The sequence below is a fragment of the Aotus nancymaae genome, unplaced genomic scaffold (assembly GCF_030222135.1).
Source record: "Aotus nancymaae isolate 86718 unplaced genomic scaffold, 86718_ANA_hifiasm-v0.15.2.pri h1tg000057l, whole genome shotgun sequence".
Taxonomy (NCBI): domain Eukaryota; kingdom Metazoa; phylum Chordata; class Mammalia; order Primates; family Aotidae; genus Aotus; species Aotus nancymaae.
The window spans coordinates 31,445,415-31,469,204 of record NW_026988471.1 but is presented as its reverse complement, the minus strand read 5'-3'; the positions used below and the strand labels follow the sequence as shown (position 1 = coordinate 31,469,204).

The 23,790-nt window shown below is 34.7% G+C and overlaps 1 protein-coding gene across 10 annotated transcripts in view; it reads right to left on the bottom strand.

Annotated features, from left to right (window-relative positions):
* Nucleotides 1-23,790, bottom strand: part of BIRC6 (baculoviral IAP repeat containing 6) — a 259,855-nt gene that overhangs the window by 96,535 nt on the left and 139,530 nt on the right. For 9 of the 10 annotated variants that reach the window (XR_001111187.2, XM_012475391.2, XM_012475389.3 and 6 more), the window contains 12 exons: nt 23,032-23,142; nt 21,647-21,780; nt 19,551-19,678; nt 12,766-13,328; nt 11,024-11,199; nt 10,038-10,134; nt 9,697-9,891; nt 8,119-8,319; nt 5,036-5,315; nt 3,896-4,152; nt 3,538-3,646; nt 1,012-1,233 (listed from right to left, as the gene is read on the bottom strand). Coding sequence is in view for 9 of the 10 variants with exons in the window: in XM_012475391.2 (XP_012330814.2) it covers nt 1,012-1,233; nt 3,538-3,646; nt 3,896-4,152; nt 5,036-5,315; nt 8,119-8,319; nt 9,697-9,891; nt 10,038-10,134; nt 11,024-11,199; nt 12,766-13,328; nt 19,551-19,678; nt 21,647-21,780; nt 23,032-23,142 (2,473 nt within the window). In the remaining variant the exon portion in view is untranslated. The remainder of the gene's footprint in view (nt 1-1,011; nt 1,234-3,537; nt 3,647-3,895; nt 4,153-5,035; nt 5,316-8,118; nt 8,320-9,696; nt 9,892-10,037; nt 10,135-11,023; nt 11,200-12,765; nt 13,329-19,550; nt 19,679-21,646; nt 21,781-23,031; nt 23,143-23,790) is intronic. The other variant, XM_012475395.3, reaches the window with a different exon arrangement.

Here is a 23,790-nt window from a genome sequence, read left to right as displayed (position 1 = left end):
TTTAGCCAGTCTGGCCTGAAACTCCTAGTTTCAAGTGATCCTCCCATCTCAACTTCTCAAAGTTCTTTTTTTTGAGACACAAGTCTCCCTCTGTTGCCCACGCTGGAGTGCAGTGGTGTGAGCTCAGCTCACTGCAACATCCACCACCTAGACTCAAACAACTCTTGTACCTCAGCCACCCAAGTAGCTGGGACCACAGGTCCATGTCACCCTGGCTGACTTCTATGAGGTGTTTTTGTTTTTGTTTATTTTTGAGACAAACACTTGCTCTTGTCACCCAGGATGGAGTACAATGGCATGATCTCGGCTCACTGCAACCTCTGCCTCCCAGGTTCAAGCAATTCTCCTGCCTTAGCCAGCTGAGTAGCTGGGATTACAGATGCACACCATTACATAGGGCTAATTTTTGTATTTTTAGTAGAGACAGGGTTTTACCATGTTGGCCAGGCTGGTCTCAAACTCCTGACCTCGTGATCTGCCCTCCTTGAACTCCCAAAGTGCTGGGATTACAGGTAGGAGCCACTGTGCCCTGCCTTCTGACTTTTGTATTTTTGTAGAGACAAGGTTTTGCTATGTTGCCCAAGCTGGTCTTGAACTCCTGACTCAAGTGATCTTCCCGCCTCAGCCTCCAAAGTATTGGGATTACAGGTGTGAGTCACCACACCGGGCCCAAAGTTCTCTAGCTGTACTTTCCTGCCACAGTTGTACATTAAAGATAATATAATCTGGTGAGAAAATCTGCAATTAAGAATAAACACTATGAACCACAGGAACATCTACATCAAGTATTCTAATTTTAGGTTAAAAAAAAGAAGGCAACTGCTAACATATCTTCTTAAAACACGAAGATAAATTACAGTTGTTTGACAATTCATTTCAAAAGATTATATTTACTACTTTCAAAACATTATGTTTCTCCAAATCAACATGTAAAATACTCTGTTTTATCAAGTGAACATTAAGTGATCTAGTACTGGGGGGCGGGGAAAGAATTTCATAAATCATACTTACTCAAAGAGCTCTTGGTCCAAGAGTGCCGGTAAATCATACTCTACAAGCAACTCATAACTATGCCACAGAATGGCTGCTACACAGTGCAAATGGGAAGGAGATGGCATCAGAAGACCATACTCTATTGTTGAGGAGTTAGGGCACATGTAGTTCATCTTGCTACTTCTCTTCATAGCAGCCACTTTTGCAGAATCACTAACCCATTTTAACAAGGCTTGAATTCTTAAATGAAGAAAATGAATTCATATAACCAACTATAGCATAACTGGTATTTAATATAAATACCATCTCTGCATGATAATAGGATAATTATGAGAATAATATACTAATTGTTCTTGATTATTTTAATCTAAAATAGGAAAAAAAAGGAATCTAATAGCAACAAAGACACAGTAGTTCCAGCTCCAGTTTTCCAATAACTTTACCAATTTTAACCAACCAAAAGTTTTGAGATAACACACTAGTACAGTGATCTGGTGCTAATTTTTCATTGTGTTAAGTCTCATGAAATATAGCATGTTTCATATCCCTGGACCCTAGCATTAAATACTAGTAATAGCCACTTACCTTCCTTCATTCTGACAACAGAATATACCCTCAACATTTATGTATATTTTTTAAGTATAATTTTTATACGAGGGAAATTAACCTTAATTTATTTTCTCTGTATAGTACTTTTAAAAACAGAGGTATCTGTTATTTAGAAGTAACAAGGTTATTGGTCAAGTATCACACTAATCCCAATCCCCTGGAGCTGAGAACCAGTAAAACACACCCAATTTTGAACCACTACCTGAGAGCAAAAGACTTTTTAAAGCAATAATACTATAGAGTTTGTAGAAAAAACAAAACATGGGATAAGATCTGTGAAGTTCTTAAAACACTGTGTTTACATTTGGTTTATTTTCCTTCAAATTTCTATTTTAGAATATTAGATTCTGGCTTCACAGTAAAGAAATGGGGATAGGAAGATATGTAATACTAATTCTGAAAGATAAGACTTAAACTTTCAATTTCACATGATGGGTAATAAAAACAATTCAGAAGACAAGGAAGACAATTTTCTCAGTCCAACAATCTTGTCATTAATGTCAGTTTTATACGACAAACATTCATGTTTTAAAAAGTACTATGCAGAGAAAATGAATTAAGCTTGATTTTCCTCTCATAAAAAAAGCCATAATATTATTTAAAAATCAAATAATCCTAAGAGATTTCAAGCAACCTGTTCTGGAAAAATATTTAACACTGATATTTTAAATATTTTAACCACTACCAACCATTATGATTCAAATTTGGCACAAATTATTACTTTATCAAAAAGAACTGCTGCTGGGCATGGTGGCTCATGCCTGTAATTCTAGTACTTTGGGAGGTCAAGGTGGGCAGATCACCTGAGGTCAGGAGCTCAAGACCAGTCTGACCCACATGGAGAAACCCCATCTCTACTAAAAATACAAAATTAGCGGGCCGTGGTGGCACATGCCTGTAATCCCAGCTACTTGGGAGACTGAGGCAGGAGAATCCCTTGAACCCGGGAGACAGGGGTTGTGGTGAGCCGAGATCGCACCACTGCATTTCAGTCTGGGCAATAAGAGCGAAACTCCATCTCAAAATAAATAAATAAATAAGTAAATAAAGCAATACATGTTCAAATGTTATTCGTAATTTTGATAACTTATTAAAGAAATTAATAAAACATCAAATGACTTCATTTTAAACATAATCCAAATATTAAAAAGTAACATAAATCAGGAAGTAATCTCTCTATAAATGTGTTTTTCTAATATGAATGCTATACATAAAAACAAAAAATGCCAAATATTTGCTCAAAAATTTATCAACAAAAATATGTTTCAAAAGTACTTCAAGTTAGTATCAATTTGGAAGTAAAAGATATCAAGGTAAAAGGACATTAGGACAACTCATCAAAATTAACTAAATGTTAAAAAAAAAGAAATCACTAAATATTTAGCCAAAGTGTTGAAATATCATTCACATGGTATGATATTGTTTCATTCTGTGGTAAGTAGCAGGAAAGAGTGCAGAGAGTAACGAACATACATCAATGAATATGATAATCAATAATAAACATTTAGAACAACCGTTATCGACAGTCGAAGTACCAATTATAGACACAATACTCCTACATTCATATACACGTATTAAGTACTACCTAAGATAGTATGACTCTGATACTATCACTTTACAAGGGTCCTTTCACAACACAGCCAACTTAAAAATATAGGTCTTGTTCCATTCCATTCCTCAAAAGCAGTATTAACTAAGAATTCTATTTAAGTTCAAATTTGCTTAAAGTATGTTCAAATATATATAAATGTATATCTAATGTTCATGAACACTTGCAGAAGTTACATCGTGTGAGGCATATGGTAAACATACAATATATAACAGTACTGTCCTAACTTTTATGAGATCATCTAAAGAAAAACTATGTAAGTAACATTCACCACAGCACGATTGTGTGCATTTGTGTGCTTAATTAAATGAAAAATAAAATCATACCTGTCTTTTGTACCAGGATCCTGAGTTGTTCCAAGCTGGTAAAGAATATCTATCGTAGAGTCAGAAGAGAGTCCATTTAGTCTTCCAAAAAGTAAAGGGCTATTCAAATCTTGCAACAAAGAATCCAAAAAAAAAGTTTGCTAAATAAGCAAGTTAACGATGGGAAGATTTGCTTAATTTAATTTATTCATTGAAAATGAGTCTTTCATAAATTCCAACAACAAAGAACAAAGTCTAAAAATAATAAAACTAAAAGGAAAAATAATTTCCCCAACAGAGTTAAGCACAAAGATCACATAGTTCAACTGCTGTTACTTTACAGACATGTAAACATTTAAATATCAAAGTTAATTATCACCTGTAGGATCACTGCCTGATGCTGCACAATTTCTCAGGAGAATGTCTATGAGCTTCAGGCCAATTCTAGTAGACTGCAGTCCTATCTTTACAAGCACAACCTCGATGTTGGGAGAATGCATTCCACAGTAAGGTGACATCAGTAAGGCAGCACAAGTCTGCAGCAGATTAGCAGTAGGTGCAGCTGCACTTGCCATCATTCCTTCTAGATCACTTATGTGAGTAAGGCAATGATGCAATAATCGTAACCATCCAATACTGAAATATACAATACAAAATGATTTGTCTGATCAATGTAAGTAGCTCAAACCATTTCAGGGTAGAACATAACTTTTTAAAGATCAGCATGCTGTGTTTCATAAATAGTATTAACCAATTTAAGAAATGTTTTTTAGAATGCTGCAAGTTCAGTAAACAGAAAGTTTGCACTATAAATCACATATAAAAGGACTTGTATCCATGGCATTTAAAAACCATGTGTTTGCTTTAAGAAATCAGCCAGAAACCTGTTTTCACATGCAATTATATATGTTGATACAAACGATTTACTATTATAGACTTCTAAAACTAAGTCTTAGCACCTTGAGAATAGAAATCCTAAATTTATTTTAATCAGGCAAAACTTTCGATAAAATCCATCTATAAAATTTTCAGCTGTCAAAAACTATCAGAAAAATGTTGACTAAAAAATATATTTGGGTCCTTGTTTGTTTGGTTCAGATATAATCCTTCTGTTAACTAACACTCAGGAATTACCATATTAAGACTAAGTCCCTGTTTCTAAGAGCAGTTGGTATGGTTCAGATGTAATCCTGGTCATAGGCATTTGCACATCCCCGTAACAGAATATGATACAAAAAATTACAAGCCAGAAAATTAGAATCTACACCTATATGTAGGATATGGATCATCTCAAAGACTAAACATACATACACCTCAATTTTAATCAGTCTCAGCATTCTGTTTCCATAAAACTGTCTATATTACACCTAATAAAACTGTATTACATAGATTCCTATGGAACAAAGACCTAAGACCTAAAAAAGAAAAACCCACAGAATAAGTAAGTCCCCTATCCCCCAACCCTGCCAATAAAACAAAAAAGAACAGAAATTTTTTTTAAAAAAGAAACAAAACATACCTTGTTTTGGATACCTGATCTTCAGAAGGAAGGAATGGATTATTAACTGTTGCTGAAGAGGTAGTACCAAAAGCAGTGAGCCCCAATAATTTAATCTGTGAAAGGCCTAATGTGCTGGCATCTCGTGGACGATGTAGTCTAAGGCAGACAGCAGAAGCTACTTCAGCTTTTACAAGCTGAATTTTTATGTAGGTGAGACCACTTGTGACAACAGGAGTGGACAAAGGTAGCATATTTACTCCATCTGCACTTACTTCAACAGACACTGAGGATGGGCAGGCTATTGAAAGAGAAAATCGAATCATCACAAAAGGCAAAGTAAACTAGATTGGACAGTTTAATAAAAATCCCAGTAAAATAGTAGCTTTCAGTTGTATTCATCATGAACTTATAAAAAGAAAATTTATACAACAAATTATACGTTGACAATGACTTTCACCATAATTTTGAAGCTACTTTTCTACACAAAATATTTGATCTACAATATAATAAAAATTATACTTAAACATTCCAACATTCACCTTAAAAAAAGAGGAATCAAAGATGTGTGATGCACATGTACTTGATGCTCCCTCTGAATAAAACTGGCCAAATAGGTAATTATATTATCATTTCTTCTCTATTCAAAATTATCACAAGTAATATGAAACTATATTTGATTAATATGCTATGGTTTACTGTTTTAAATAATTTGGAAAAGAAAATATAAAACTTGTTTTTCTACCAATTATTTTATTACTACTAGATTGTGACATTTTTAAACATTGAGTTTAACCTTACAGCTGAGCTTAGAAATCGCTTTTCTTTTTTTTTTTTTAGACAGAGTCTCACTCTGTTGCCCAGGCTGGAGTGAGTGCAGTGGCGCAATCTTGGCTCACTGCAACCTACCCCTCCTGGGCTCAAGTGATTTTCCTGCCTCAGCCTCCCAAGCATCTGGAACTACAGGCAGGTGCCACCAAGTCCAGGTAATTTTTTTTATTTTTAGTAGAGACAGGGTTTTGCCATGTTAGCCAGGCTGGTCTCAAACTCCTGGCCTCATGTGTTTCACCTGCCTTGGCCTCCCAAACTGTTAGAATTACAGGTGTGAGCCACTGTGCCTGGCCTCCTTTTCAAATTAAACCAAATATCCACAAGAATTTTTAAAAAATCAATTCTTGCTCAAATTTAAGGAGTCCCCAGTGAACAAACAACTGGTAGCTACTACAGGAAAATTATTTCTTTCTAGCTTAACATGGAACCCTATATAATAAATACATGTCAACTAAAACCTTTGAAATTTCATTTTATTTTTAATTTCAGTGGTAAAATAAGGAATTACATGCCAGGTTTATACTGATAACTAGACAGTCAAATTAATTTTTAAATTTACTCTTCAAAACCTTTTGAGGAAAGTATTACTTACATTTTACATAAGCAGACATAGTAAAAGAGATTAAGTAATCCACACTCCAAGAACAAATGACACATCTTTGATTCAAGTTCATGTCTGATCCTAAAGACTGTTATTTCCACTATATCAAAACATATTTTCAACTTCTGCTTTAATCCATTAATAAAACCAAATTTCTTAATCAAGTACACTTAAGCAGGGAATACTCAAACCAATTAATTTTTCATAGGAGTTCCCCCTTTGTAATATGCTTCCTGTTTCAATCCCCATGTGCAAAATCCAGCTGAACTTCAAATGCCACCACTTATGACCGACCCCTCTGCCTTCCAAATAAAAGCAATCTCTTCCAAATTTTAGAGGCAGCCTAAGTCTTAAATTGACATATATTTTGCCTTTTAATATAGTTATTGTTGACCTCCTAAAACACTGTGTATTAGCATATTTTCCTTTTACCTTTTTATGATCTGTTTTCATCTAAGTGGTGTGGATGCCACAAGTAATTAAGATATATCAGTCTAATCTTGCAAATATGTAGAAAAAAACTATTTTCTCCAAAGATGCCAGGAATCTACAAAATTTCCCATAGCTCCTCATCCAATTATTGAGTGATATTTGATAGCAATGAGAATCAATCAATAAACGGAAGTATGTGTATTAATTTAAGCAATTCCAGGAATATCATAATTATATTGAAAGAATTTGGGAATCACAAAAAATACATAATGGGCTGAGTGCAGTTGCTCACACCTGTAATTTCAGCACTCTGGGAGGCCAAGGTGAGTAGATTGCTTGAGTCCAGGAGTTTGAAAGCAGCCTAGGCATCATAACAAAACCCTGTCTCTACAAAAAATACAAAAATTTAGCCAGGAGTAGTGGCACACACCTGTGGTCCCGGCTACACATGAGGCTGCGTGGGGGATCATTTGTGTCTAAGAGGTCAAGGCTGCATTGATCTGAGATATCTAAACTGTACTCCAGCCTGGGCAATAGAGTGAAACCCTGCCTCAAAAAAAAAAAAAAAAAAAAAAAAAACACAAATGAGTATTTCATATTCTTTATAAATACTTGAACGAGTTAGGGCTCTTAAGATAATTTATTAATATTTTGTAAAAATTATTTTGAATTGTCTTATAAAGTTCAATAAAATGTATTCAGTGAACATGCATCAAATGAATGATACAATATTACAAGGATACTGAAATATTACAATAAACACAGTATGAATGTTAAAATCACATTGAAGTCATCAAAATATTATAATAAAATATTACTCAAAAAGGTAGTTATCTTCTAAAGAAGCTGGAGGGCAAACACACAAATCTATGCTAATTTCACACTGCAAGGCTAGGACTAAGGTCTAGGCTAAAAAAACTAACATGGTAAAAAAAATGGATATGTAATGAATTCATTTCAGCTTAACACTAAAGCTTGGTAAATTTCAGAGAAAAGAAAATGCAAAATAATATATAACAAAAATATCTGTTTACATTTCATCACACATTCTTTTTGTCTGAGGTTAACAGTCATTTCACAGGAAATGACTTGGTAGTATTAATTATTTCACTAAAAATTGTTCAGAAGTTACACACTCTGGTAATCACAACTAAATGTATTTCTGCTTACTATTTTTATTTTCAAATGTTTCTAAATTAAAGTTTGTTCTTATGATACTTCTTTATAACATACTACTCACTTGCAAGAGATGCAAGATGAGGTTGGATATGTATCTCCTTAAGCAGCACTGCTGCAGGAAGGTGAATGGTAAGGTCACACCAAGCTTCCTCTGGAAGAAAGATGTAGGACCAAGCAGCAGAGCGAGCTCTTCTATGAGGAGGTGTGGCCTGCAATAGCACTTCAGCTGGTTGGGCTGTAGGACTACTAGATGTGATTGTACCTAGAGAAGACATTTTACATAAAATAAGAACTTGCAAAAGAAACGTAATAAAGCCTTAAGATCTATTCAAATAAAATTAAACCAGAAAAATTAACTGAAAACATGAACAACTGATTCTCTTAATGTATTTAGTATCCTATGACTGTAAAAATATTCACAAAACATTAGGAAATCATGTCAACTAACAAGGTGACAAGTTCATTATTAACTGCTATCTAATTTCTTTATACTCATGTGATACATGAAAACTAAAGATAACAGCAATAAATTTAGCTCAAAATTTTTTAAACCATTTAAGTAAAAAACAATGTCCAATATATCCTGTACCTTTAAAATAATCTTTATTATAAGATGTCAATGTCTATGATTTAGAAATATGAAAAGAAAAATTAAAAAGAAACTACGTGAACTAGATAAAAAAGTAAATACCTAAATTCAAAACTTTTAAAAAAGACAGTACCACTTTAAGGCCAGGCACAGTGGCTCATGCCTGTAGTCCTAACACTTTGGGAATCCGAGGCAGGGATCACTTCAGGCCAGGAGTTCAAGACTAGCCTGGAAAACATGGTGGAAACCCATCTCTACTAAAAATACAAAACAAAAAACAAACAAACAAAAAAAACAAATAGCCAGTGTGGTGGCACACACCTATAATCCCAGCTACTCAGGAGGTTCACCACAAAATCACATGAACCCAGGAGGCAGAGGTTGCAGTAGCCAAGATCACATCATTGCACTCCAGCCGAGGTGACAGAGTGAGACTCTCAAAACAAAAGACAGTACCACTTAAGAAGGAAAATAAGATTTCAAATCGATGAACATTTAAGGGAAACTTACTGAAGAATCTCTATTTAGTTTCTTAAATTGTGCTTCTATTTAAACTCACAAATAAAAAGAAATTTTACTGCTAAAGAACTGTTAAAACATTCCCTCTAGGGAGGCCGAGGCAGGTGCATCACGAGGTCGAGATCGAGACCACCCTGACCAACGTGGTGAAACCCCGTCTCTACTAAAAAAAAAAAAATTAGCTGGGCGTGGTGGCCCATGCCTATAGTCCCAGCTACTTGGGAAGCTGAGGCAGGAGAATTGCTTGAACTCAGCAGGCGGAGACTGCAGTGAGCCGAGATTGTGCCACTGTACTCTAGTCTGGCACCTGGTGACAGGGCAAGACTCTGTCTCCAAAAAAAAAAAAAAAAAAAAAAAAAATCCCTCTCATAAGTAGAATGTTGAGATACCTACCACCTTTAAAATAAAATGTTCGTAATTAGTGATAGTATAATATATAATATCATGAACCTACTTCAACTAATTTTGCTTCATACCAGCTAATAAACTGAATAAATTCATACAATTAAGATTTAATAACACTTTTCTTACCGAGGGGTGCAAAGTTATGAATCCCTTCAGCATTGTCAGGCTCAGAAGCTAGTATTCTTGTTTTCAACGTGCTGTCAACAGCTTTGTTAGGACCAGAATCAAGAAATTTCATAATAGTTGACACCATACTTCTTGCAGTGTTCACAATAGCCCTTGTACTAGTAACCATATTATTGCATATGAGCTGAACACCACCTAAATTTACAAAGAATATGAAATGAAATCGATCTCAGGACACGTAGTTCAACATTGAAAGTAAACTTCCACAAAAGACTACAAAAATGAAAATGTAACATATTATCACATAATTACACTTAAATGACAGTGAAAGTTTATCTTACCCATATCATGAAATGCTTTCAAGGCATCACTAGTATCCAATACTCTCAAAATGAACCACAATAATGGCTCAGATAACTGACAAGTAGCAAGAGAGCCCTAAAAAATGAAATACGCATTATGACTTTAACTTTATGTGTTACTGTGAATAAAAACAACTAAACTTCTCAATGCATGTCCTATTCCTTCCTAGTTAATTTTTGTAAACTGACAGCCTTAAATACACTACATACAAAATGTCTGCCAAAATACATAAGAAATATTACCTGAATAAAAAAAAAAACTCCCTGAACTCAGAGAATGTTTTAAAGCATCTATCTTCATCCATTATTATTTACTCCCTTAATGAGAATTTAGACACCAATTTCATTTAAAATTTGAACCTCTGTATTTTCTAAGAGAGAAATATATACATTCAACAAATGTTTAAGAAAATGACAATTATACACTGCTATATAAGACATAAGAAATTATTCTAATATCTGTATTTCAAAATGGGAAATGGACAAGAAGTGAAATAATCTGATCCCTATAATTTCATTTGTAAAAATAAACAGAAAAAGGAAAAATTTTGTAACCTATTTTTTTAAATTAGCCTAATCCCTTTTAATGGTAAGAAAACTAAATACACAATGTAAATTTCATATTACATCTTCTTACATAACATCTATGGAGAATACCTCAGTATTACACTATGCTAGTTTTAGGAAAAACAGAACAACAACTTCTTGGAACTATACTAAAAGCTCTAAAACTTAAGAATATATTAAATGCCTTATTATTGTATCACTGTGGTCATCTTTGAAAATACCACTTCAAGGAAACTTTATTCTCCAACCTTTATTAACAATCCATAGCCCTCTTGCACTGATGCTTTTCATCGTCCAATATATAATAAGTATACTTATTTGTCTCTGTCCTATAATTTTCCACTTACATAGCCAGAAATTCATTTGAATCACGGCAACTGTTGTTGGCTTGAACTTACTTGTCTGCCCATATATCCACAGGCCATGTAGGTTAAAATTGGCTGCAGCATCATGTGGACTGTAGACGCTTTTTTACTAAGGGTTGTCAGTATGGTAAATAATCCATCCCCAACTGATATGGCATCCAACCCACCATGAAAGTTTTCATGTTTAGTGAGATGTAATCCACTTGCTCCTAGGAAAAATAAAAGATTCCACATTAAAAATATATACATCTGGCCAAGTGCACTGGCTCATGCCTGTAATCTCAGCACTTTGGGAGGCTGAGGCAGGTGGATCACCTGAGTTCAGGAGTTTGAAACCAGCCAGGCCAACATGGTGAAATATGTAACAATTAAAACAGAGAAGCTGAAAAGCCACGTTTTCCAAAACTGCTGAAGAATATATAATAGCTGTCTATACCTCCTACACATACCCCAAACTGACTCCTAGTGATTAAAATATAAATGATAATATTCAGTAGTCTAGTTTACAGCTATCTTCTTACATGAGATACCTCTATGATCACCAACAATAAAAATAAGTTATTCTGTTATGTGATTGAGAGAACATCACTCTACATACTAGCTATACATCAAGAAGAGAGGACATGAATAGAAAAATAAGTGTAACTATACTTTTTAATCTAATCAAAAGGAAGATATGGCTGTTTCCCATATACTGACAAAGAAAAAAATACCAATAGGCAAAAATATATTAGAAATAGATTTTGCCACAGTATATACATGTTCAATTATTTAAAAAATTTAATGTACTAACATTCAAAAAGGTAGAAAAGCTAAGCAACAGTATATAAATTTAACACTGATAAGTGTCATAGTAAATGTTACAGTGTGGATAAAATTTTACATTTTATTTTTAAAGCAAATGTGAACAAGTAATTCTGGTCTTTAACACAAAATGATGTGAAATAAGACCATCCTGGCCAACATGGTGAAACCCCGTCTCTACTAAAAAATATACATATATATAAATTGGCTGGGTGCAGTGGCTTACACCTGTAATCCTAGCACTTTGGGAGGCCAAGGCAGGTGGATCACCTGAGGTCAGGAGTTCAAGACCAGCCTGCCCAACATGGCAAAACACCATCTCTACTAAAAATACAAAAACTGAACAGGTGTTATGGCACACACCTGTAATCCCAGCTACTCGGGAGGCTGAGGTACAACAATTCCTTGAACCTAAGAGGCGGAGGTTGCAGTGAACCGAGATCACGCCACTGTACTTCAGCCTGGGCAACACGGCAAGACTCTGTCTCCAAAAAAAAAAAAACAGGGTTGTGGTGGTGGGCACCTGTAATCCCAGCTACTCGGTAGGCTGAGGCATGAGAATCACTTGAATCTGGGAGGCAGAGGTTGCAGTGAGCCAAGAACACACCATTGCACTTCAGCCTGGGAGTAAGATTCCATCTGGCAGGGTGGAGGGGGAATCAGCCAGGTGTGATGGCAGGCACCTATGGTCCCAGAAACTTGGGAGGCTGAGACATGAGAATGACTTGAACCTCAGAAGCGTTAACAATAAAAAGAAAAAAACAACTCAAACTGACAACATTTTTCAATATTTCACTTTCATTCATTAATTGAAGCCCCTATACAAAAGTTCTCACAAATAAAACTCAGTCATGAAAAACTTAAAGCAGTTTTACACTATAAAGTAAAAAGAAAATGAATCCATATATTGCTTTAAAAAAGACAGTTATAGTACCAGAGACAACAGTAAGATTAATATTCTCAATACATACCAATTATCATTGCCATGGCACTGCTATTACACAGGCCCAGAGCAGACAAAATCTGGCTCATAATCTGTTGGTTGGCTAAGACTAAGTCAGCAACATATGCAGGTGATCCTTGAATACTGGTACTACTTCCATTGCCATCTTTGCCTCCTGAGGCTTTTTCTTCATCTGAAACACTATCTGTTGTATTTGCGGTCACAGACACTCTTGCACTGTATTCCCTATTGCCTGAAAGAGGCAGCTGCACTAAAATGTTAACAAGTTTTAACAAATCAAACATGAGTTGATCTCTTGTCATTTCGCCACAAACTGCTTTTGCATCACCTGGACGAATAAGGTTGGCAAACAGTCCACCAAAGCATGCTCGAGCACCCACGGAGCTATCTGATCCACTTCTTGACATTACTTTGTCTGAGCAAGTGATATAGTGGTGAACTAAAAATGTAACAGATTCTATCACAGCAGAAATAGTACTAACTGAAACAACTTCAAAATTCTGCTCCAGAGTGAATTCTAAGAGCTTCACTTGGGCATCCAGAGGTCCTTGGCCTGTCTGGAAAGCACCCCTGCAGAGAGAGAGAGAGAGATACAAGAGAGAGGATTAAAAACTAAACCATTTTAAGTAGCTTTGAAAGCAGTAACTTAACACAATACAAGAAAGTTAAACAAATTATTGGCATTCATTATTTTGTGAGATAGCTGATAGTTTTAATCTCTGGTTGAATTCTTGTTCTTACCTCTATTTTACACAAACTCAAAAACAACTTCCCTTCCAAATACAAAAGTAAGGGAACAAGTATATCCAAAAGTGATTTTGAAGCTAGACTAAAATACTTCAAAATCACAAGGCACTTCTTATAATGAAATGAGTTCTAATTTTTTACATTCTCAAATAATGCTACTGTAAACATTCCCTACTGATAATGATACATAAAAATTAAGATTCAACCAAATCATTCTTATGTATCAAAATTGAATGCTCTTCAAATTCTGTTTATGCCTAAGATAAAGAATGTTGAAAACAGCATCACCCTCAATCTAACAGCAAGAAAAAGACAAATTAGGCCAAGTGCAGTGGCTCATGCCTATAATCTGATCACTTTGGGAGGCCAAGGCGGGCAGATCACTTGAGGTAAGAAGTTCGAGACCAGCCTGGCCAACATGGTGAAACCTCATCACTACTAAAAACACAAAAATTAGCCGGGCATGGTGGCATGTGCCTGTAATCCCAGCTACTAGGAAGGTTGAGGCAGGAGAATTGCTTGGACCCAGGAGGCGGAGACTGCAGTGAGCTGAGATCACGCCACTGCATTCCAGCCTGGGTGACAGAGCCAAACTCTGTTTCAAAAACAAACAAAAAACAACAAAAAAAGACCGTCTAAAGTAAAAAAACAAACAAATAAACAAAGGTTGCACAGTACTGTGTGTTTACAGCATATGTAACAGTAAAAACATGACAACTACGTCACAAAAGATGGAAGAAAAAAATTGAAACTACACTGTTAAGTTCTGACATTATATATGAGTGGAATAATATTTGAAAGTAGAATGTGACATAAAGTACAAGCTTTCCTTGTAAAGCCAGGAAAACCAGTATTAAAAACTTCTGGTTATAAGCCGGGCACAGTGGCTCAAACCTACAATGCCAGTGACGAGGGTGGATTGCTTGAGTTTAGGAGTTAGAGACTACCCTGGCCAACATGGTGAAACCCTGTCTCTAAAAAATATATAAAAGTTAGCCACATGTGGTAGCAGTTGCCTGTAATCCCAGCTACTCGGAAGCTGAGGCACAAAAATCACTTGAATCCAGAAGACACAGGTTGCAGTGACCCAAGATGGCGCCACAACACTCCAACCTCGGCAACAGAGCAAACACTATGTCAAAAATAAATAAATAAGAAATTCCTTTATAAATAATAAGAGTTGAAACAAAATTATTTTAAAAGTTGTTTAACTCAAAAGTCAACAGAAAAAGAGTCTTTAAAAGGAACCAAAAATAGATGAAATAAATAGAAAACTGGCCAAATGATCAATTTTAATCCAGCATCTCAGTAATTACATTAAATGTAAGTAGTCTATATAGACCAATTCTGACATTGTCAAAAGCTTGTATTAGAAAAGAAGAAAGGTCTAAAATGAAGATCAAATTAAATTCAAAGAAAGTAGAAAGGAAGAAATAATCTAAAGCTGATTTTTTTTTGAAAATAATAGTATTGATGAATTCTAGCCAGAATGGTCCCAAAAAAAGAAAAATTACCAACATCAGAAATGAAAGAAGGAAACGCACTATAGATCTTATAGACACTAATAAACACACATTTCAACAAACAAATTCAACAAAGTAAAGAAATAACTTCCTTCATAAAACTACCAAGACTCACTCAAGAAGAGAAAACCTGAATAATCCAAAACCTAGAAAATAAGTTGAAAATTTTTTGGGCAAAGAAAACTGTAGCCACAAAATGCTTCAATGGCAAATGCTACAAAATATTTAAGTAAGTGACAGTACACATATTACACAACCTCTTTCAGAGAATAAATTCAGCAAGTTACAATTGATATGTTATGACCAAGGTGGTCTGAGAATGCACACTGACTGACACTTAAAAAAAAAAAAAAATCCAGAGCAACAATACGAAGTCATAACACAGAAAAATAAATAAATAAATAAAATTAAAAAATCAAACTTGGTGTAGTGGCATATGCCTATTGGCCCAGCTACGAACAGAATGAGACTGAAAGCTTGCTTGAACCCAGGAGTTCAAGGCCAGCCTGTGCAACATGGTGAGATCCCAACTCTTTAGAAAACATCAATATAATTTACCATATAAACAGATGAAAGAAGAAACAATCTATGATCATTTCAACAGATGCAGAGAAACATCTAACAAAATCCAAAAGACATTTATAATTTTTTTAATGTCTTAGCAAGTCATAACTGGAACTTCCTCAACTTACCATCAAGTATCTAAAACAGAACTCCAGCTAGTAACGTATCTAATTATGAAAGACAATGTTTCATAGATCTTAAGATTGAGAAAAAGAAGGAAGAACAACTTTTACCATTTCTACTAAAAAGCATACTGGAAGTCCTCACAAGTACAAATGGGGCGGTGAGACATATGCATAAGAAAGGAAGAAATAAAACTAACTGTATTCTCTGACAACATGGCTGTACACAAACAAAACCCCAAATAAGCAATAAATTTGCCCAAAACGATCTACAGAGTGATACAATCTCACTCAAAATCCAGCAAGATTTTTTTCTGGCAAATCAATCTGACTGTGAAATTTATAAGGAAAAGGAATGGAATTAAAACAGCCAAAACAACTCTGAAAATAAAGAACAACGGTGGAGAACCTACACTATTAGATTTCAAAAAATGCTATAAGGAAACAAAGACAGTGAGGTAATGCATAAAAAATAGACAAAAACACCAATTCTATATAATACACTGTATGAACAAATGAGGCTGGGTGTGGTGGCTCATGCCTGTAAACCCAGCAATTTGGGAGACAGAGGTGGGTGGATCTCTTGTGGCCAGGAGTTTGAGACCAGCCGGGCCAACATGGTGAAACCCTGTCTCTACTGAAAATACAAAAATTAGCCAGGTTTGGTGACATGCCTGTAATCCCAGCTACTGAGGAGGCTGAAGCATGAGAATTGCACGAACCCAGGAGGCAGAGGTTGCAGTGATCAAAGACCACATCACAGTACTCCATCCTGGGCAAAAGAGAAAAGCTTTCTCAAAAAAAAAAAAAAGTTTATCAATAGATCAAAACAAATATCGTTGACTGATATTTGAAAAATTAAAAAGGAAATCCAATGAAAACAGAAAAGTATTTTCAAAAAATGGTATAGGAACAATTTAACATCCACATACAAAAAAAAAGAACTTTATCCTGAAAGCAAAAAATAACAAATCTAAATGTAAAACATTTAGAAAACTGTAAAATTTCTAGAAGAAAACGGGATATTGTATGTGACTCTCGGTGAGGAAGGCATTTAAGAAACAACAATAACAAAAAATACATAGAAGGTGACAATTTAGATTATATCTAGAATTTTAAAACTTCTGTTTTTTGAAGGATACTTAATAAAGTGAAAACAGAGTCCAAAGGCCAATAGATAGTTGTGTGCAAAACCCTCATCTAGTAAAACTGAATGCCTTCTTTATATTATTTCCTTCAGTTTATATTTTGATACCATTAATCTAACTAAAGAGCTGCTGGATCTTTAACAGGATACCAGAGCCTTTATTAAAAACATACATAACAAACAGAAACTAACATTCTTCTTGGGTCACAGCTACGAAATAAACTATGCCATGAAAATATACAGGGTATATGTTGGAGGAAGTGAAGTGGAGAAAATTCCTAAACAGTTTTTGTGGCATATAAACCTCAAAACATCTCTGCTTAGGCCAGGCGAGGTAGCTCACGCCTGTAATCCCAGCTCTTTGGGAGGCAGAGGCAGGCAGATCACGAGGTCAGGAGATCGAGACAATCCTGGCTAACACGGTGAAATCCCGTCTCTACTAAAAATGCAAAAAAATTAGCCAGGTGTGGTGGCATGAACCTGTAGTCTCAGCTACTCGGGAGGCTGAGGGGGGAGAATCGCTTGAACCCGGGAGGTGGAGGTTGCAATGAGCCAAGATTGCGCCACTGCACTCCAGCCAGGGCACAAGAGCGAGACTCTGTCAAAAAAAAAAAAAAAAAAAATAGTCCTTAGAAAATGTTAGAGCAAATGTATTCAAGTTTAGTATGAAAGTATTCATTATTGTGAACTCTGTGAATCGGACTATGCTAAAGACTGCAGAGTTAAAATTAAAAAGCCTAGTAGTTAAATAAAAATAAAATGAATGGTGACTAGTCTTTACTCCTCAGGTGATTTTATTTATGTCATTCAAAATTTCACAAGATCCTCACAAAGTATATGTAAATATTATTTTTACATAAACATTGACGTTTTCCAAATGTATGTATTTAAGTCACAACAGAATGCCACTGTTATTGTGTTAAATTTTATAAACTACATATTCTTCCTGTGATTTCTAATATCTTCATTTTTAAAAAGTCATAATATACAAATGATTTTACTCATTTTCAATATGTACTGTTTTTTAAAAAACTTTTGATGCACTGGCATTTCCAAAATAAAATTAGATGAAAGAAGTGGCAATACCCACTATTGACTTATTCCTGATTATTAATTCGAGACACAGTATTGTTCTGTCGTCCAGGTTAGAGTACAGTGGCACAATCAGGGCTCACTGCAACCTTCACCTCCTGGGCTCATGGGTTCAATCAATCCCCCTGCTTCAGCCTCCACAGTAGCTGGGATTACAGGTATACACCCCACATCTGGCTTTTTTTTTTTTTTTTTTTTGTAGAGACGGAGTACCTCCATGTGGCCCAGATGGCTCTGAAACTCCTGGGCTCAAGCGATCTCCCCACCTCAGTCTCCCAAAGTGCTGGGATTACAGACATGAGCCACTAAACCCAACTTTATTCCTTATGTTAATGGAGATTTTTTGAAATAGTCAAGCATGCCAGATGTTTTATTAATTATGTAATTTGTCCATCACATAGTTTTATTGTAACTTCAAAAATAAGATAACACTTTATAACTCATTAAAAGTTTTCAATAGGGTGCAGTGGCTCATGCCTGTAATCCCAACGCTTTGGGAGGCTAAGGTGAGTGGATCACAAAGTCAGGAGATTGAGACCATCTTGGCCAACATGGTGAAATCCCATCTCTACTAAAATTACAAAAATTAGCTGAGTGTGGTGGCGTGTGCCTGTAATCCCAGCTACTGGGGAGGCTGAGGCATGAGAATCACTTGAACCTGGGAGGCAGAAGTTGTAGTGAGCCAAGGTAGCACCACTGCACTCCAGCCTGGCGAAAGAGCAAGACTCCGTCTCAAAAAAAAAGTTTTCATCAGAAAGTAATATTGGTAATCCCAGCACTTTGGGAGGCCGAGGCGGGTGGATCACAAGGTCAAGAGATCGAGACCATCCTGTTCAACATGGTGAAACCCCGTCTCTACTAATACAAAAAAAATTAGCTGGGCATGGTGGCGCGTGCCTGTAATCCCAGCTACTCAGGAGGCTGAGGCAGGAGAATTGCCTGAACCCAGGAGGCGGAGGTTGCAGTGAGCCGAGATCGCGCCATTGCACTCCAGCCTGGGTAAAAAAAGCGAAACTCCGTCTCAAAAAAAAAAAAAAAGAAAAAAAAGAAAGTAATATTGGATTTTAAGAAATGTAAAATACAGAAAATTACATTAACAAGATATTGAAGCACTGAAGCATTACAAGAATCAACCCATTATGGTCACAATTTCTTCTTATAATGTAGAGTCTGATTTTGTTAATACATTTATTTAGAATTTCTACACAAGACTGGTATATAATTTTCTTTTATGACCTCTATTTTTCAGTTTCTTATATATACAATCACTGGTAGTAGCTTTAGGTTTAAACAGCTTCAAAATAAATTTCACCTTTTAAAAGGTTTATAATAACTAACCTATAAAATCATTAAAAGCAAGTCAACTGTATTCCTTTCATATTACAGAGAGTAGAGGTAGAAGGACTTGGGAGAACCATAATGAAATGAAATGCAAACAATCAGGAAACACGCCAATAAATCCTTCCCCCGTAATTCCTACTATCATCCGGCTTATTTCTTCACAGATAAATTCCCAACAAACATTAAAGAAAAAAGTATATTTGGAGAGTTACATGTTACTTCTATATCAGGAACAAATTAGTACACAAAAATTTACCTTTCAGTTGAAAGTATATGAATTAGCTTGAGCAAAAATTCACTGAATATCTGAGGACATGTTGAAGAAAGATGCACTTGTAATCGGGTAAGAAATTCTTGCATAGCTTGTGTAGCTGTTGGACCAACCTGAAGAGAAATGTATATTCACTAAAAACTGCCTGCTGATACCATTTACAGAATCATTCATTTTTAAATTATCAAGTATAAAGCCAATAGCTATACACTGTAACTTTTCATACGAGGAAAACAAAAGTATTAACAATGATAGGAGAAAATCAATTTTTTAGGTCTCAATGTATTTATTTTAAATTGCAAATAAAAGATTCTACTATCGATATTTTTTCATCATGGTTTATACAGAACAACTCTATCAGGTTTACTGAACTCAATACTGAAAAAAATTCACCTGAATTACACAATAAATACTTTTATAATGCTTTCCAGAGGATAAAAAACTTCAACACAGATTTTCACAAATAACATTCTTTATTATATCCCATTTCAAAATCAAAGAACTCAGGAGCAGAGAGGTAAAATGATCCACAAAAGGTCACATTTCTAAAAACTAGCAGAGCAATTACTAAGCTAAGTGACAAAACAAAAACTAACTAAATAAAACTAAATGAAAATAAATTTATACCAAGTCTAAAAAAAAAACCCTGCTTTCCCAAACTTCTAATTCATCAATGAAAGAAATGACAGTGAACAGCCCACTGAGTAACCTGGGGCACATTTTGGAGTATGCTATAACACTTCTATGTATTGTTTTACTTGATCCTAATTTGGCTTGATGAATAACTCATAAAATCCTGGAGGAGTTCTGGAAAATAAAATACAATATAACCCTCCAAATTATTTTAGAGTTAAATAAATTTAATTTCTGACACTGAGCATACAAATCACAGCTTTCTTATCAGAACTTCCTACATAAAACCAAGATAACAAAAGGAAAGTTCGATCTTCAATAGGTTAAAAACTTTTAGAAAGTTATTTCCTCCTGCCTTTTACTAAAAAAACAGAAAGAAAATAGTACTTTTTGCAATGCCTTGCACACTGACACCTAGCTATACCGATAACTAGTTGTGTAATTTGGGGCAATGTAGCTGATGCATGTTTTCTTACATGTAAAATAATGAAGTCAGAATTGGTGATCCCGAGGAGTTTTCCTGTTTCAGCTTCAATCGATCTTAAATACAATAATCACGTGATAACATATCTCTGCCCCTACCAAAACACTGTCCTAATCTAACTACAAGTTAGTTTCTTCTCTCTTACTCTCTCCTTGTCTCATTTATTTTATTATTATCTATAAAATTAAAATATATTAAATATTAGAGTACTGACTAAACTTAAGCACAATGAAGGCAGGCATTTGATCTTGGTAAATACTACATCTCTAGTACCTACAAGAAGCATATAGAAGCCTCTTAAACATTGAATAAATGAATTAATAAGAGAAACTGGGCTGTTGAATACCACTAAATTAGAACTTATCTAATGGCAAATCCAGGTAAGAATTTTAAAATGATAAACTTGCAAGATAATCTTGATCTAGCTTGATTTTAAAAGATGGCATAAATACTAAATATATTTTTACATTAAAAGAAATATAATGAAGTAGAAATATTTATACAGAAGCAGTGCACCATAACAAGAAATTAAATTGATATAAAGGAAAATTTATAGCAAGACAGAAAATGTTTATAAGCCCTGAGCAATACTGTTATTTTTTGTTAAGCAAAATCATTATCATAAAACAATTAATGTAAACTGATAATCCTGATAGACGTCATCAAATATGATATATTAAAATTTATTTTAATTCCAACATTTTTGAAATGCTTCTCTACCTTTGCAATATTTACTGAGAATGTTTCCAGTTATCCAAAATTAATGCCAAAAAGATGTATCTACATGAAAACCTAGTATCACTGTTCTAAGAACTTACCACCTGCTATTATTTAGTGTCAGTATAGCTATTATTACAAATATAAAAGGCTATTATTTAATACTTCAGAAATAAAAAATTACATAGCTTTATATTACGAATTTATTGAGTAGTCTGGGTGTATTCCAGGCTAAACATCATATTACCTGTGGACTGTGCTGATTTGTTCCATGTGGACTGGTGCCAGAAAGAAATTTCACTAATACATGAATAAGGTTTGGATCTGAAACCAACAAATGAGCAGTACTCTCCTGAGTTCCAATGGCACTGCTGGAACCAGCTATAAAACATTTTTTTAAAAACTTCTTAAGAAATGGACCATGAAATAATGGAAATGCAGTATTTAAAAACATCTTTTAGTTCCAAGGAAAATTCATATATTCCTAGTAATTACAGTTTATTAAAGAGGTTTCAGTCTCTACTATACTGATTAAGCAGGACTTCACTCTCTATTGTATCTACCATCTATCTCCTCTGCCCCTCCTCTGTGAAAACACCTTGAGTTGTACATCTTATTTAGTACAATCAAACAGAAAAGATGTAACCAGGTCCTGACTCTTACTTGGAAAGCCTATTCTTACTAACTCCTCCTTCCAGAAACAGTCAGAGATCTACTTTTCAGGTAAATTTTAACCGAATTTTCTTAAATAAGTTGTGACAAAATTATTCCTTTTTACATGTTAGTTGTATACAGGTTAACTATGATCTAACATACAGGTTTTCTGAGCTGAATAAAATATCCTTTGCATCAAATCCATCTTCAGTATCATAGTGATGCTTTTGCTCTCATTTGTGGAAAACATATTCCAAATGGAAAAAGCATTTTGAAGGTAAGTAATGATTTAAATTATTAAACAAAACCCAGGAATCTAGTTACACATGCTTATGAATCAATAATGAATAAATCATTTTAAAGTACAAAGGTATCTTTAAAAAATAACATAAAAACTTAGACTAAATGTAAAAACCTGCCTTTGTACTCTAAAAGCAATCAATTCTCTTTTAATAAATAAGTTTTTAAAAGTAAAAGTATGATTTGAATATCTAAAGAGGAATATGAGACTATATTATCAAAGTAAACAAGCAAAAAGGATATATAAGAACTAATTCAGAAGAGACATGCTAAAATAAAAAACTGAATCACTTTTTTGTTGAGACAGTCTCTCACTCTGTCGCCAAGGATGGAATGCAGTGGCTATCTTAGCTCACTGCAAACTTCGCCTTCCAGGTTCAAGTCAGCCTCCCAAGTAGATGGGACTAAAGGCTGCCACCACACTTGGCTAATTTTTGTATTTTTAGTAGAGACAGGGTTTCATCGTGTTGGCCAAGCTGCTCTCAAACTCCTGACCTCAAGTGATCCACCCAACTTGGCCTCCTGAAGTGCTGGGATTACAGGGGTGAGCCACCAAGCCCTGCCAACTCAATCACTTTAACAAGTATATCACTCCTTGGAAAACTGTGTTTTAAGAATCCAACAGCAGAAAACTAAAGTACATGTCAGAGATTTAAATGAATAAATTTATGAACTTACAATTAAGCTGCATGTTTGTCATGAGTGTTAGGCTATGAAGCACAAGGCACCATGTCCGGAGCAAAGTATTGGGATACCAAGCTAACACTGTGAGAAAGCTAGTTATTGATGCTATGCAGAAAAGAGAAAGGGAAAATATTTTTCAGAAAAACAATGTTTATAAAGAATTAAAAACCAAAAGAATGAATTAAAAAACAAGACACTATTTATTTAAATCAGCTCTTTAACTAGTATCTTCAAAACATGCAAATAAAAAGAATTCTCAATTAAATACAACTAAAGCATTAAGAATCAGTAACATTGTAGGATAAGGTTTAAAGCTCAGCCCACTGTACCTGAAATGACAAGTTATTACTATCAGTCTGTTATACTATTCAAACTATAGGCATTTCTACTTCAATATAACTTTTGTGTTACTAAAAATCCTCACATTCTACAAAACCAGCAGCCAAAAACAGTAATGCATATTGGAAAAACTGGCATTATAGGTGTGCATCAACACAGCCAGCTAATTCTTGTATTTTTTTTCTAAAGAGAGGGTTGCACCACGTTGGCCAGGCTGGTCTAAAACTCCTGCCCTCAAGGGATCTGCTCACCTCAGCCTCTCAAAAGTACTGGGATTACAGGCATGAGCCATTGTGCCCAGCCAGGAATAACTACTTTTTACTCTTCTATTTTATATATATAAAATATTTTTTATAATAAAATTAAAAAGAGATGAAAACAGATTTCATAATATTAATAATAATATAGTAGAAG